General features: G+C 36.9%; 1 protein-coding gene across 1 annotated transcript in view; it reads right to left on the reverse strand.

Annotated features, from left to right (window-relative positions):
- Nucleotides 1-621: 621 nt before the first annotated feature.
- Nucleotides 622-17,204, reverse strand: part of SPRED1 (sprouty related EVH1 domain containing 1) — a 125,453-nt gene continuing 108,870 nt past the window's right edge. The window contains exons 6-7 of the mRNA XM_070425299.1: nucleotides 9,001-9,102; nucleotides 622-6,448 (exon numbers count right to left, since the gene is read on the reverse strand). Of these exons, the coding sequence (XP_070281400.1) occupies nucleotides 5,810-6,448; nucleotides 9,001-9,102 (741 nt within the window). The 3' untranslated portion in view covers nucleotides 622-5,809. The remainder of the gene's footprint in view (nucleotides 6,449-9,000; nucleotides 9,103-17,204) is intronic.

Consider the following 17,204-nt stretch of genomic DNA (forward strand, 5'->3'; position numbering starts at 1 on the left):
TCCCCCCTACTATCTCAAGAGGAAGCACCAATGCTTGGATGAAAAAGAATCCCTCTGACTCAAAGTCTTTAGCAAAAATACCAATTGGACAAGATGAACAATACCACAAAAATAAAAAAAATAAAAATAAAAAATAAAAAATAAATATATGTCTTTAGTGCTTTCTATTGGATCAGCATACAACTGATACATATTGAAGCATCATCCCAATTTTATGGATCTCCACGTGCCATATGATGGATAGTGCATAACCTAGTAAGATAGATAAAAAGCGAATCCAGAAATGAAACAAATGTGATTGGAAATTAAGAAAGTATTCCCTTAAAAAATTGCATTTGAAAAAAACAATGCTTATTCTATAAAAGTAACCTTTGTAACAAAAGGCAAAATGTACTGTGACTAAAATTTGACTTTGGAGTAAGCAAATTTCAAATCCTGGTGCCTCTAAAGAGATTTTGGGAATATTTATTAACCTCTTGAAGCCTAAATCTCCTCTTTAGTAAAATGAAGATAATACAATATAGGGTTATTTGAGGATTGAAAGTGATCATTTAAAATACATTAACAAAAATAAAGATTGCTAGACAAAACACCATTTCACCTATGTTTTGCAGTTAGACTTTTATTATGAATTAAGTTTTTGAACATCATTTCAAGGGTCTGAAACTGCAAATTTAGAGCAGCTAATTTAAATGAGTTGACTCCAGATCTCATATTACTATCGACTTTTTTCAAAGGACCACTGTGGACATGATACTTAACTGATGACCAAGAAGGAACCCTAGTTTCAATTTCTGTGATGTGAAGACCATCCTACTTACTTGTGGGTATTAACTTGAGGGGAAGACTATAAAGCAAATTTCTGAAAAACCTGTAAATAAGCACATGAGATTACATTTCGTAATTCATGGTTAAAAGTATAAACAGTTAATTTTTGATTTCAAACAAATCCAATTGTATTATAGTAAGCTAATGGTTATTTTGGTGTTGAAATACACTATGATTTTAAGTAATATCCCAATAATTTTTCATTTAGATTATTGGCTATCTTTGTTTATATTACAAGTTAAGCCAAATTTTGAAACTTACTAGGAGACACACAAAAAGAATTAGTAGCCGTCATGGGTTAAACATGTCTCACCTACCAGTTAAGGTGGTTAATCTAGACTTAGCTGTAATGTATTCCCCAACCAATAAATATAATGTACAGTATTAGGTAAAAGACTGTAAAAAATCTGGATACAATCAAGGGTGAATATGTAAGTCATTAAGATGAACTATATTTTAATTCTCAGTTAAAAATATTACCTTACAAAATTATGATCAAAAGCTTCCATTTCTACTATTGCTTCCTCCTCTCATAATTATTATTTCTTACGTGAGTTTGTTATCCTCTAGAAGAGTAAGAAAAAGTCTTTTTATATTTCATGATAGGTTTAATCAGGTAATGAAAACAAATTCTTTGATATCATCTGATATGTCCAATTACATGGGTATGATGTAACAAAAACAGTTACAAACTTATATATGCATATTTACATTATATACCCAAAACTACCAAGCTAGTCAACTATATCTAAGGAGATACATTATGACATGAGTTAAACAATACTTCAATGCTTATTAGAAAGAATGCAGTCAAGCTTTTAATGGAAGTAATATACAAGTGAGGCACTTCTGAGGTCAAGAATAGAAAGCAAACGACACTACATACTGGTAATGTTCACAAAAATCTATGTGTATCTTTAATACATAAGATTTTCGACTAGATTATTTTTGAAAATTTTCAAAACTAGCAACTTATGCAATTTAAGGAGCTTCCAGAAACAATGGCTAACATCAGTGAATCAAAGCATATGAAAGGTTTATAACCACCTGGCTGCTAGCAAACAGTACCTTAATACCTTAAAGCCCTTGTTTTTGGTTTATATAAATCACTCCAGGTTGTGATTTCTTTTTTGTTTTGATTTCCTGCAAAATATCTCACGGTGGTTTACAGACCAAAAAATGTTTAAGTACACAACAATGCAAGTTTCCAGTACTTTCTCTTATACTTAGAAATGTAATTCTGGAGGTCAAATTAAGAACAAGATATTTAGTGAAGAATCTGTTTTTCAGGTAACTAAGGTTTCAAAGTTTTTAGAAAAATGTTACACTTGCTTAATGCATCTTTGGGCTAAAATTAAAAACCCACTCTTAAATACATAGTCTAAAGTGTAATCACAAGACTAAAAACAAATTTCAATATAAGAAACACCCTTCAGATTCTTTAAATATAGAGGAAAGTACTTTTCTGTATTTGGGAGACTTGTATGGATATTAAGAAACATCTTTGTGGTGTTCAATTAAATGGGGGTTGGAGTTGAGGATGGGGAAGAAAAAGAAAAGAAAAAGCAAGACTTACCTAAGATATCAGATGGCACTATAACAAGAATTAAAAGTGCATTTGTATTACTTCAAAAGTTCATATTAGGCACTGCTGAATAACCAATGAAAATAGGTAATTTCAAGTTTCCCCCTGCCCCAGCATCCCAGAGACAAACACATACTCCCTCTAAAGTTGTCTTGATGTAATTGATGTTTATTTTTTTAAAAAATTCTCCCTGACTAGCAATGGGAGGAAAAATAAGAATACCATTTGGTAATGGCTTTAGAAAGTTAAAAGAATTGGTTCTATAAATGCTTCGGCACATCCATTAATTAAGATTGATTGCCAGTTCCAAATATCAATAAAATATTTTAATTCAGGATATATGAGGAAAAAGTGCTTAAAATCTTTCAGCAACCAACAAGACACATTAGGTAAAATATTCCTTTTATAGTCTGAGATATAGATCTTACTCTTGCTTTCTCCGCTTGGCGGTGACCACCAAATAGCCCTTTACAGGTAATAGTGACGAACCCTGTCAGACCCCAATTGCTACCTCACGGTTCTGGCCTATAAATCATCCAGTAGGTGGTGCTGAAGTTCCACACCTCATTACTTCTTCAGAAACCTAGAGATTCCCTCACTAGCCCCCCACCTTCAAGGCAGGAGAAAAATCACTTCCAAATTATTAGGTCTGAACACAACACACCATCAGACCGAAGTCTTTGTTGTCATGCCATCTACATGATTTCATTTTCCATATTTACTATTACATAAGCAGTTCTGTTTAGCCATTTGCTTAAACTACCAGATTAAAAACAGAGAAAGGTTTTAGAAAAGCCAGCTGGCAGTGCAGTGCCAAATCTGTATGCAGAACGAGAAAATGTCCCTGAACATACCTATATACGTTAGAGCAAGAAATTTAAACCACTCTTTATTTTTCACATACGAATTCTAATTGACTCAAGAGAAACTTTCCACATAGGGATTCAGATAACATGTTACTAGTTTTCTAGACCAATTTAGAAATTGGGTGTGTTAACTATAAAGATCCAAGGTGAAATAAAACCATTTTATCACCATCGTTTTTAATGAAGAAACTTGTTTAAAATTGTAAAGGAAAAAAATGGGGATGGGACGGCAAAATCTTAGCAGCAAAGTGGTTAAAACAATTTGAAAATATTAATGCACAAACATTAAAATATTAAAGCATATATGTTGCATATAAAATACAGTACAGAACCAGGAGTTGCACTATACTGATTAGTGCTTAACAGAAGAAATGATTATAGTTGTTCTCCCCAGAAATATACACACAGTCCATTCCCACAGATTTTCCTATGTAGCCAGCAAGTTATTTTCTTCAGTTATTCACACCTTGCTCAAACCTGGATTATAAACTCCACACTTACAAATATGAAAATTTATTCATAAGGAAAATCAATATCTCCATTCCATCAGTAAGAAGTAATTTTGAAAGTTAACAGTCTATTCTAGGTAACCGAGTTTAACTGAAAACTTCAGGGATGAAGATCATCTGGTGCAGCAGCGTCCAAATATATAAACAGTAAAAATAAGACTTAAAACTGCTGCGACAGTGTCACGTGTGGATTTAGTTCATCCAATTGATTTTTAGTACAAAACTAGAAATAACCTCTTCTTCATAACATCTATAGTTATCAATATATTTTTCTTCTTTTCAATGTGAAATAATACTTCAAGATGATCTATATACACAATGTTGTCAGTTCAAGCTGTCATATAAATATAAATGCTTTCTTAAAAAAAGTATTTTACAGACAGATAGTGTTATATACATTGTTCAATTTGATCTGGGGCAAAAGAAGACAGCTAACACAAGCTTAAGTGTGAATGTAAAAAGAATGATACATAAATGACATTTAAAAACGTGCATAGAAAATGAGCTTCAAATGGTAGTGTGATTTTAATGTTTATCACTTCTGAAACTTCAAGCCATTAAAAAGAAAGGCACGCTTCTCAACTTGATCCCTCTAAGGGAATGTTCTTAAAGAACCCTTACTTGATTAGAGTTTAAATGTAACAGTTAAAAAAAAAAAAGAAGACAATTTGATCCCAAAGTACTTTAAATAATTTGTTGGAACGCTTATCCAACTACTTTGTAAATAAAACATCCAGTGATACAATGCTCTGCAAAAGAAATAAATTTTTATGTACAAGGTATTTCATTCACAATGTTGGATTAAATACTTCCCTGGGATAGTTTAGCACATACTTTAACATAAAATAATTTTGCTTTTGGCTGGTTTAAATAAAATAAAATGCAACTGAAAAAAGCTACTGGTATTATGTGAATAATGAGCACTGAGGATTAAGCTAAAAAAAATTAGTAACACAGCTGAATGAATTCTGGGTTAGCAGAATGATAAACGAAGATCTTAGGAGGAAACCTTTACACTAACCATCCAGTTACACTTCTTTGTCTTGTGACATATTTGTAAATGCAATATAATTTTTTGAAGGAGGAAACTGAAAGAAAACAACTTGCTGGTTGAATACCACAAAAAACAAAACAACAACCCCCAAAACTTCTTTTTTTTTCTATGTTTACACAATCTCTTTTTATATAAAAATAAGTGTTACGTTCCCATCAGAACATTAGACGATTATATCTGTGCTTTAAAAAAAAGTTGGTCACTCAAGGCTATTAGAATATTTTAAAGAATTTTAGATTACCAGAATGTACAGATAGAACTCAATATAAACCGTAGCCAACAGGAAACAAAGATGGAAATATCAAATCATTCACATGGAATAAAAATGTTATATTAATTAGATGAGTAAAATATGCAAAATATAATGGAATGTGACCGTAGATATATGTACATCTACTTCAGAACTAGGAAGGGGAAGAAAAGTTTAATGTCATAATTCGTACCTTGTATTTAGTTAAATATAAACATTTGTTATTTATACATAAAACTGCTTTCAAAAAACAATAAATGATTTAGGTGCACTTGTTTAACTTCTTATAATTTCCAAGTGTTAACTTTTCTTAGATTGAAATCAGCTGTTCCCTAGTGCACTTTTAGTTCATGTCCTAATGAATTCAAACCTTTAAAAGTCCCATCACCTAATGCATAAATATACAAAAATGCCAAAAATTAATCCCTTTTAGTCAGATCATATTTTATGATCCCTTTTTATAGCCAATAACCAGAAATGGTTTCCTTTTGCAAATACGCTTTACAACCTGTAACAAAACGTGCCATGCGCTCAAGGGAAAAGTTAGGCATGGCTGGCATTTGTGAAATGCCAAGAACTGACGAGTGCTGCTTCCTCCACACATGGCCCCTATGACACCAGGCAAGATTTCATGTTGCTTGCCGAAAGCTTCTGCAAATCCAAGTTAGCTAGTGCCTGGAAACAAAGATTTTAAACTCATTTTGGCCCTAGATCCTTTCATCCAGCAGCCTTATGTTTCCCACCACAACACCCACATGCCTCCCCACACCGATGGCACATTCTCAAAGGGACGTAGCAGCACATACATGGTACAATGAAAGAAAGAGCTACCAGGGCTAACCATCGTAGGCAGAACTTGTCATCGCTAGTGTCACATGAACAGGGATCAGAAAAGTCTCCCTCTGAGTCTGACATACAATGATACAGCATGCTCTCGGCACAGAGCATGCAACTAACTTGATAGATGCATCTTTTAATAGGGTCTGGAGCATCCTGGCACTTCCCCCTGCCGTTTTCTTCATGATTAAACCTTTCCTGGCAGTATACGCAGCGAGAACGCTCACCATCTTCTTTTCTTCGTTTTGACTTCTTAAATTTTAATGAGGAAGGCTGTGTCTTAAATACCACAGAGTCTTTGAATGAACTTAACTTAGTCTCATCCCCACAAGAGTACAGATAGTCTGATTTTTTACTGTCTGGTTTAGAAAACTGAATATTGGAGTCAGTATCATCTCTCTCCAAGTCATTTTTCCACATGTCAGGATGCCTGTAGTCCGCATAGCGACGGATTAAGATATCTCGAGGGTTTATTCTGACAATCTCATCCTCATCTTGAAAGCTGACGTGTCGAGGGACCTACAAAAGGAAGAGATGAAAACTGCAATAAGGACCGTAAACATGAATTTTATGTGTCAACTTTGCTGGGTCATGGTGCCCAGATATTTGGTCAAACATTACTCTCAATGTTTAAGTACAGATGTTTCTTGGATGAGATTCACATTTAAATTGGTGGACAATGAAGAGTGAAGATCAGCCTCCATGATATAGGTGAACCTCATCTAATCAGCTGAAGACCTTAATGGAACAGACTGATTGCAACTCTTCCCTGCTTCTCAAGCCCGACAGCTTACCCTGCAGGGTTTGGAAATGTACCTCCACTATCATATGTGCCAATTCCTTAAAAGAAACCTCTATATATACGCGTCTTATTGGTTCTGTTTCTCTGGAGAATCGTGACTCATCTATTGGTACTGAGAAGTGGGTTGCTGTAACAAATACCTAAAATGTGGCAATGGCTTTGAAACTGGGTAACAGACAGAGGCGCAAAAAGTTTTGAGGTGCACATTATAAAAAACCTAGATAGCCTTGAACTTTAAACATAATACTGGATAGTGAAAGGAAGTGGTAAAAAAAGGGGGAAAGAATTGTATTCTAATTGTATTCTAGTGTTTTGTGGAAGGCAGAACTTATAAGCATGCTCTGAAGAAAGCACCAAAGGTGTGGCCCTGGCCAGGCTGGATAGGTAGGCTGGAGCACTGTCCCATACACCAAAAGGCTGTGGGTTCGATCCCATCTGGGTGCAATGGATGTCTCTCTCTCTTTCAAAATCAATAAACATATCCTCGGGTGTGGATAAAAAAGAAGAAAATACCAAAGGTGTGGCTAGATAATCATAGGATAAAGAGGTTATGGTGTGACTCATAGATCCTATCAACCATCTCAGCTGAAATGCTGCCAGGTTGGATCTAAGGGGACAGAGTTGAGAGGAAATGAATCAAGGTTGTCAAAGTAATAGCATTTACAGGACTGGCAAACAGAGCTATCTGGCTGGGAACATGCATTATCTTTTAAGGGAAGAACTGGAAATGTTGGGGCTGTCTCCTCAGTTCAATAGGATGGGGCCACTTCCTCAGTTCCCGTGGGCCAGGAAGCCCAGGGTCAGGGCCACCCCCCTGAAGGAAAAAAAAAAAATCAAGCCAAAGAGAATTGTTTCTGAGCCGTAAAAATCTAATGGAATTTGTGCTCTGCTAAGTTTTAGACTTGTTTAAGAAACCCATGACTCCTTTCTTCTTTCCAGTTTCTCCCTTTTGGAATGGAAATATCGATTCTGTGCCTTTCCCACAATCACAGTTTGAAGCAGGTAACTGCTCAGGCTTCTCAGGTCCCCAGATAGAAAGGTATTTTGTCTCAGGATGAATCATATTTTGTCTCACCCCACTCTTGATTTAGATGAAACTTAGATGAGACTTGGGACTGAGTGTTGATGCTGGAATGGGTTAAATTTGGGCACTGCTGTGATGGAGTGAATTTTTGCGTGTGAGAAAGGCATGAATTTAGGGGACCAGACGGGTAGAATGTTATGGGCTGAACCATGTCCTCTCCAAATTCATGAGTTGAGGCACCAACTTCCACTATCTCATAAAGTCACTATATTTAGATACAGGGACTTTAAAAAGGTCATTAAGTTCAAAGAAGGCCCTTAGAGTGAACCTTAATGCATCCAATTTGACTGGCATACTTTTAAGAGGAAATTGGACACAGAGAGAGACACCAGGATATGCATGAAAGAGCAAAGACCTGTGAGGACACACCAAGAAAGTAGCCACTTACAAGCCAAGGAGAGAGGTCCCTGAAGAAACCAAATGGCTAACACTTTGACCTTGGACTTCAGTTTCCAGACTCATAAGAAAATAAATTCATGTTGTTCTAGCCATCTAGTCTGTTGTACTTTGTTATGATAGCCCTAGTAAACTAATACAAAGACATATACTTTTTAAAGCTTGGCTATGTAGGTCTCTGAAAATAACTTAAAATGCACCATACCACATACATATACATATACATATGCAAATGCATATGCATATGCATATGCATACAACCTCCCTCACCCCTCCTTCTGGGTAGACTGTCTCCTTGAGGCCAAGGAGCAAAGTAAATCTGGAGATAAATCCTACAAGGTCTAAATCAAAATGATCCTTTTATTTACCCATTCAGATGGGCTTCTAGAAGTTGCATTTGTATCTCCCCCAGTCCCTGGACACAGCGACTAGTCTATAAGTAAGCACCTGACCCAGGTTGGGGCAAACTTCTATTCCCCAGATATTTGGTACTGGGACTAAAAAAAATTCCAGGTCTGGGCTAAAGGTGAAGTCCATTAAATTAACTCTGTATAATTCTTATTGGTTCTATCTGGTGATAAATACACTGTTGATATCCCCCAGACTCACACTAGAAATTTGGATAGAATTTATGTATTAGGGTTTACAAGCACTTATGTAGCAAACTTATACACTAAATTTTTTCCCCTAGTACAATTCAACTATATAGAGAATTAGAAGGACTAGAAAACTTCACTTATGTGTTCGTTAGTTATAGTCCCTATCAGAAGATAAACTAAGATAACTTACCTTATTTTGGGACTTTAGGCCTCCACATTCCTTGGATATTTGTCGCTGTGCATATTCTATGCTTCTGCCCTGAATGTCTAGGCTTGGATGAGTGAACGTTATCTAAAATGCAAACAATTTCTACTAAATGACAATTCCCAAATTTCTTAATTTATTAGTAGTTAAGCTTTTCAAAATGTTGAGTCATCCTAGTTATTATATAAAATTAGGTCTTTCCTTATGCATTTAAAATTTAAATTAAAAAGTAATACGGAATTCTGATTTCTGGTTCTACATGTAAGCACTTTAAAGTTGTCACTCTGTCCTAAGAAGGAAAAACTGAATAGAAAAAAAAAAATCAACACTTCTTGGGTCTGTAAGACAGAGAAGGACATAAGGCAAACCACTGCTTCCAAGACTGGAGAGACAGAACAACAGAGCAGACTCATGAGTGATCAATGCCATGGAAACCAGTGCTGGGGTAGGAAAAGCTGAACTGTAATTGATGAACTGCTGGAAGCTCACTGTGGATAATGCTGAGATTCACCTGCAGGAGCTCCACCAGGTCCCCACGGTAAATATCAGAAAAGTCCCAAACGCTTTCAGCAGGAAGAGGGGAAAAAGAACCGTTTTGAAATTAGGGAGCACACTGTTTTTAACAGTCTGCCCCCAGGAGAAATTAGTTAACCAGAGTCTGACCTGCCAGGTGTCATAAGAACCTATCTGACCACACCATCCACCCTAAGCACAGAAGAAAAAAGCTGAGAAATACTTGTGAAGTTCACAGTCCAGAGGCATGCCTCAGACTAGAAGACAGAACAAATCATAGGGCTATAAGAATGCTTCCTCTCCCTACACACTTTACCACTATATTACTAAAGGCCTATTTACAAGCATTTTACCCAGTACATTATGTGGAGCTATAAAAAAACACACACCCAAAAACAAAACAAAAAACAACAAAACATACGAAAAGGCAACAAAACAAAACAAAACAAAAACAACATCAACCCATAATGTGAAAAGAAAGAATAAGCATCAGAACCAGATATGACAGGGATGTTGGAAATGGCAGACCAGGAATTTAAAACAACTATCATTAATACGCTAAGGGTTCTAATGGATAAAGTAAACAGCATGCAAGAACAAATGAGTAATGAAAGCAGAGATGGAAATCCTAAGAACAACAACAAAATGCTAGAGATAAAAAAAACCAAAACACTAAGAGAAATGAAGAGTGGCTTTGATGAGCTTATTAGAAAGGTAAGAATCTCCGAGCTTAAGAATATCTCAATACATACCTCCAAAACGAAAGCAGAGAACAAAGATAGAAAGAAATAAACAGAATACTGGGGAACCATGGGACAACTGCAAGAGGCATAACATATATGAAATAGGAATACCAGGAGAAAAAAAGGAACAGAAGAAATATTTGAAATAATGTCTGAGAATTTACCCAATTTAATGTCAACCACAGATCCAGGAAGCTCAGAGAAGACCAAGCAGGATAAATGCCCAAAAAAGTAAACATAAGCATGTTTTAAAACTATAAAAAAAAGAAATCAAAGATAAAGGGAAAATCTTGAAGAAAATAAAACAAAACAAAACACACACACACACACACACACACACACACCACAGAGGAAAAAACACTTAAAAAAAAAATAAAGGAGCAAAGATGAGAATTACATCTGACTCAGAAACCATGCAAGGACAAAGAGAGTGGAGTGAAACATTTATAAAGTATTGAGAGAAAGCCCACCAACCTACAATTCTGTATGTTGTGAAATTATCTTTCAAAAGTAAAGGAGACAGATATAAAGACTTTCTCAGGCAAACAAAAATCGAGGAAATTTGTTGCCAGTAGACCTGCAATACGGGAAATGTTAACAGTCTAAATTTAAAGAGAAGGAAAATAATATAGATCAGAAACTTGAATCTACATAAGAATGAAAGAGTACCAAAGAAAAAAAAATAAGTAAAAATAAAATAAAACTTTTTATTTTTCTTATTTTAATTGATCTAACAAAAGTTTGTTCAAAAAGACAGCAGCAATGTACTTGATAATGTACAGCTATATATATCTATATACTGGTATATAAAAGCCTAAGCAACCGTTATGACAGAACGACTGATTGCTATGATGCGCACTGACCACCAGGGGGCAGATGCTCAATGCAGAAGCTGCCCCCAGCCTGCAGGCCCCGATCGCTGATGGGGCCTGCCAGCCAACCTCCCAGGCCCTCACCCTGGATGGGACAGGGAACTAGGGGTGGGTGGTGGCAGACGCAGCCCCTTTCCCAGGGGGGCAGAGGGCTGGCAGTCAACCTCCTAGGTCCCTCTCCCCATCCCTCCCCTGGGCTGGGAGGTCCTGATCGGGGCCGGGCCCCAGGCTGGGATGGGGAACTGGAGGTGGGTAGCAGCAGACGTGGGCGGTGAGGGGGGGAGGTGGGGAGGTGGGGAACTGCGCAGTGGCGGCGCATGGGCGGCGAGGGAAAGAGGAGGGGGCAGGTGAGGAGGTAGGGAACCGAGTGGTGGTGGCGCATGGGCGGCGAGGCGGGGAACTGCGTGGTGGCGGTGAGGAAAGGAGGCGGGTAACCTGATTGGCCCTGATCACCAGCTAGGCGTAGGGACCCCACCCAGGCACAAATTTTGTGCACCAGGCCTCCAGTATGAATATACTTGTGTGTGTGTGTGTGTGTGTGTGTGTGTGTATATATATATATATATATATATATATATATATATATATCAGTGAATGACAGCAATGATACAAGGGATGGGAGGGAGGAATTGGGATTATTTTACTACATAAGATACTTGCACTACCTACAAAGTGGTTTAGTATTATTGAAAATAGACATGAATTAATTTTAAATGTATATGGTAAACTGTCAAGCAACCATTAAAAAAAGTTTTTTAAAAAATAAATGATATGCAAAAAAGGAGAGAATGAAATCATATAAAATCCTATAATAAAAACCTAATATGCAAATTGTCCCTTTGGGCGGTAGTTCGACTGAGAGACCAGGAGTTCGACCGCTCACTATGATGTGCATTGACCACTAGGGGGCAGTGCAGAACATGGCGGGCATCTGCGGCGCGCTGCGAACTCTTGCCAGCTACCTGGGAGCAGGGGTGACAGGGAAAGAGGTGTGGTGAGAATGTGGGGTGTCTGCTGAGCTTGCTCTAACTCCCCCTGCTTCCCTCTCCCGGGAAGCCAGGGCTTGCGTGCCAGGGAAGCCCCCATGCTCAGGTGCCAGGTGCCTGCGAGCAGCCCGCCCCGCGCCCGCACAGCCTCTTCCAGGTGAGCCAGGACCACAGGGACCAGTCAGCATCCCCGTGGGTTTGTGCAGGAGCCGGTCTGCGAGGCCAGCTGGGAGAGAGCATACTGCCCGCCTGGCTTCTGTGCAGCACCGCTGGGCGGCCCAGAGGCCCACGCTGCACCCCAGCCCATGGCGTCCGGCCGTGCTCACCGAATCTCTGCGTGGGTACTCGGGCACCATGACTCAGGCAGAGGGGGGTGTGCGGGGATCTGGGGGGCCCAGAGGTCAGCTGGGATCTGCCGTTCCATGCTAGACGCTCGAGCTTCGATAGCTGTCCAGGCCTAGGGACCAGACCCCGTGCACGAATTTCATGCACCGGGCCTCTAGTGGTCAATAAATCCACAAAAGACTTTGGGAAAATTGAAATACAACAATAGAAATGAAGATCAAGGGTAACAAACAGAAAACTGTACCACATATGATAGAGATTAATTCAACTGTATCAGTAATCACTTTGAACATAATGACCTAAATATTCTAATTAAAAGACATTGAAGAATGAATAAAAAAATAAGACCCAAGTATACGTTGTCTATAAGAACAACATATGAGCAATGATGTAATGATAAAAGGGTCGATTCTCCAAGAAGACATAACAATCCTTAGCAAGTATGTATTTAACAAAAGTGTGTCAAATTACATGAGGCAAAAACTGTTGGAATTGCAAGGAGAAATAGATGTACCCATTGTTGTAGGTGAAGACGACATGGACAGATCCAACAGGCAGAAAATCACTAAGGACAAATTGAACACATTAACTCTGTCAATCAACTGGATATAATGGACATCTGCAGACTACTAACCCAGCAGCAGTATACACATTCTTCTCAATCTCTCATGGAGCATTAACCCAGATAGACCACATTTTGGGTAAAAAAAACAGATCTTAGCAAAAAAAAAAAAAAAAAAAAGAAGAATTTATACAATGTCTGCTCTCAGACCACAAGGAATTAAACTATAAATGAATAAGAGAAAGGTAATTTAAAAAATCCCAATATACGTGTAGCTTAAATGACATACTTCAAAGTAATACATCATGGGTCACAAAGAAATCTGAAGAAACTTAAAAGGTATTTTGAACTACATGGAAATAAAAACAAATGATCAAACTTTATGAAATGCAGTAAAACATGTGCTTAGAGAGAAACTGATAGCATTGAATGCATGTAATTAGAAAAAGAGAAACATCTAAAGTCAATAATGTAAGTTCCCACCTTAACAAAGCAGAAAAAAATTAAGTCCAAAACAAGAAAAGAATAAGAATTAGAATAGAAATCAATAATACAGAGTATTAATGAAATAAAAAACTAATTCTTTGAAAAGATGAACAAAACTGACAAGCCTATAGTTAGGCTAGGTAAAACAGAGAGGACACAAATTATTAATATTGGCAATAAAAGAGGGAATATCACTACAGATCCCATGGAAATTACAAGGTTAATAAAAGAACATTATGAACAACTCCATGGCCACAATCCTGATAGCCAAGGTGAAATGGATTGATTCCTTGAAAGGCACTATCTGCCAAAACTCAAGACAATCTGAATAGGACTATATCTATTTAAGAAGCTGAATCAGTAATTTTTCAAAATAGAAAGCACCAAGGAAAATACACCTCTCCCAAGACATATGAACAACCAATAGATACATGAAAAGATGTTTAACCTCACTGGCAATTAGGGAAATGCAAATGAAAACTACAATGAGATACCTACCACCTTATACTTGTTAGAGTGGCCATTATCCATAAGACAAGCAGTAAGTGTTGGAGAGGTTTTGGAAAAAAGGGAACCCTCATTCACTGCTGGTGGGAATGTAAACTGGTACAACCACTATGGAAAGCAGTCTGGCGATTCCTCAAAATATTAAGAATAGAGCTACCATATGACCCAGCAATCCCTCTTCTGGGTATATATCCCAAAAAACTCGAAATCATGTATTCACAAAGATATATGCACCCCTATGTTCATTGCAGCATTATTCACGGTGGCCAAGACATGGAAACAACCAAAGTGCCCTGCGATAGAGGACTGGATAAAGAAGATGTGGTACATACACACAATACTACTCAGCCATGAGAAAGGATGAAACAGTGCCATTTACAACAACATGGATGTACCTTATGCTAAGTGAAATAAGTCAGTCAGAAAAAGCTAAAAATCATGATTTCACTCATATGTGGGATATCAAACTGAAACTCATGGACACAAACAGCAGTGTGGTGGTTTTCAGAGGTAAGGGAGGGTAAGAGGAGAAGCGGGTCATAATATAAGGTGACAGGAGAAGATCTGACTATGGGTGGTGGGCACACAGTACAATATACAGATATCGTAACATAGAAACCCACACCTAAAACATACATGTTCATGTTGACCAATGTCACCCCAATCAATTTAATGAAAGAAAAAAAAGAAAGCATCAGCTCCAGAAGGATTTACTGTAGAAATCTACCAAATATTTAAGGAACAAGTTACACCAAATTTCTACTATCCTATACAGAAGATCCAAAAAAGAAACACTTCCTACCTCATTCTATGAGGCCAACATTACCCTAATACTAAAACCAAACAAAAACATTACAAAAAAACCACACAAAAACTCCTGCAACCAGTAAGCGAACTATAGCAAAGCTGCAGGATACAAGGTTAATACACAATAGCCAAACACTTTCTTATACCAACAATGAATAAGAAGAATTTGATATGTAACAAAATATGTACAAGATCCATATGAGAAAAGCCACAAAATTCTGATGAACAAATTTAAACAAGTAGATGCGAGGTATTCCCATGTTAATGTACTGGTGGTAACTTCCACTTTTTTTTTTGGCTTTGTATTAATTTACACACACAAATGCAAACTTTTTTTTTTTTTTTTTTTTTAAATATATTTTATTGATTTTCTTACAGAGAGGAAGGGAGAGGGATAGAGAGTTAGAAACATCGATGAGAGAGAAACATCGATCAGCTGCCTCCTGCACATCTCCCACTGGGGATGTGCCCGCAACCCAGGTACATGCCCTTGACCGGAATCGAACCCGGGACCCTTCAGTCCGCAGGCCGACGCTCTATCCACTGAGCCAAACCGGTTTCGGCAAATGCAAACTTTTTTAAAAAAAGTTTGTATACTTCAGTTAAAAAAAGAATTTAAAATGGATATACCCAACTCGAACCATCTACTTTGTAGTGTCTTAAACATAGAAGAAAGTTTAATAAAATTAGTTAATGAAAAGGTTACCTCATTCCCAACCTTGTTTCCTACAGCTTTAAAATTTTACTTTTTTTTTTAAAATATATTTTATTGATTTTTTTACAGGGAGGAAGGGAGAGGGATAGAGAGTTAGAAACATCGATGAGAGAGAAACATCGATCAGCTGCCTCCTGCACACTCCCCACTGGGGATGTGCCCGCAACCAAGGTACATGCCCTTGACCAGAATCAAACCCGGGACCCTTGAGTCCGCAGGCCGATGCTCTATCCACTGTGCCAAACCAGTCAGGGCTAAAATTTTACTTTCATTAGCACCTTAATCACATAGAACATAAAGAGAAAAAAAAGCATTTCCGTTTTAATTGTGCTATAGAACTAAAGAATTGATGTGGGATAAAGTGGATTCTGGAGTTTATTTTTTCTAATCTGTCTTTATTATCCATTCTCCCATGCCCCATTACCTCTACCCAGGATGAAAAATTATGAGCCCACACTTCCCACTCCATTTTCCTTTTAGTTTCAATATTCAAGTACGGATGTCCCCCCAAAATGTATACACACTTTAACAGCTGATAAGATAGCTCAATTTTGAAAATGAAATGTATTTTAATAAACACTGCCTTTATAATTTTCAAAGTGTGTGTATACCTATAAACTTGATTTCCTAGTAAGTACATAGTATTAGTCTCTATGGAAGGCATAATGAAATACAAAAATGGCTCTTATCCTCATGGGTCGGATGATAAAGCATACAAATACAACTCAAGGTGAAATATGTAAGAACTCAGGATTAATGGAGGAAGGAATCCCTATGATTAAATGGTCTGAAAAAGATTCATGAAGAAAAAGAAACTGAAAGTAAACAACAAATAAAGTAAGCATTTGTTCAATTTTTTTTTAAAAGATGGAAGAGCATTATAGAAAAAGAAGCAGAGAGAAACATTTTTGTTTTTTCCCCCTGATAGATGTATTTCTTATAATAAATACAATGACATGTATTAAATATATATATTCTTGAGGTTTATTTTTATAGTAAAAATGTCCACGTTTGACTTATTACTCCAATTTCACTTTCAGAAAAAAAGTCACCAACAACACCAAAACACATGCACTTTGAAACTACCCGAGTTATCAGAGTAGTTAATAATGTTAATCCTCCCACACAATCTTTAGATGAAAACAAAAATGGACAATGCTGACTTTTTACACTTATTAAGCACAGATGCTGTAAGATACACCCCAACTCACCCCTGCTTTTTAATGTGATGCTACTGCTACAGGCTTTCAGAAGAATTTCTTAGCTGAAAAAGCCATGGGAGATGCTTCTTCAAAGTTGGTCACAAATGAAATTTTAAGAGAATTACATTTACAATGGCAACAGCACAAAATAGTGCAAAGGATCTCATAAAAAACACATATCTTTTCATGAAGAAAATGCAAAGCTTTAATGAGAGATATTGAATAGTTAAACAAAGGGATATATCATATTTATAAATAAGAAGGTTAAATTTTCCCTAAAACTAACAGAGATTCAGTGCAATTAAAATACAAACTGTAAATGGGTATTTCATCAAATTTGATTAGCTGACTAAAAGTTTTGCAAGAGTAAACAGCCAAAACTTTTTTTTTTTAATCTAAGAGGAACAAAAATGTAGGTAGGTGTATTTTAATTATACAGATATTAAGACTT

This window comes from Myotis yumanensis, unplaced genomic scaffold (assembly GCF_028538775.1).
Source record: "Myotis yumanensis isolate MYYU_CA2020_CCGP unplaced genomic scaffold, mMyoYum1.0.hap1 SCAF_1, whole genome shotgun sequence".
Lineage (NCBI taxonomy): Eukaryota > Metazoa > Chordata > Mammalia > Chiroptera > Vespertilionidae > Myotis > Myotis yumanensis.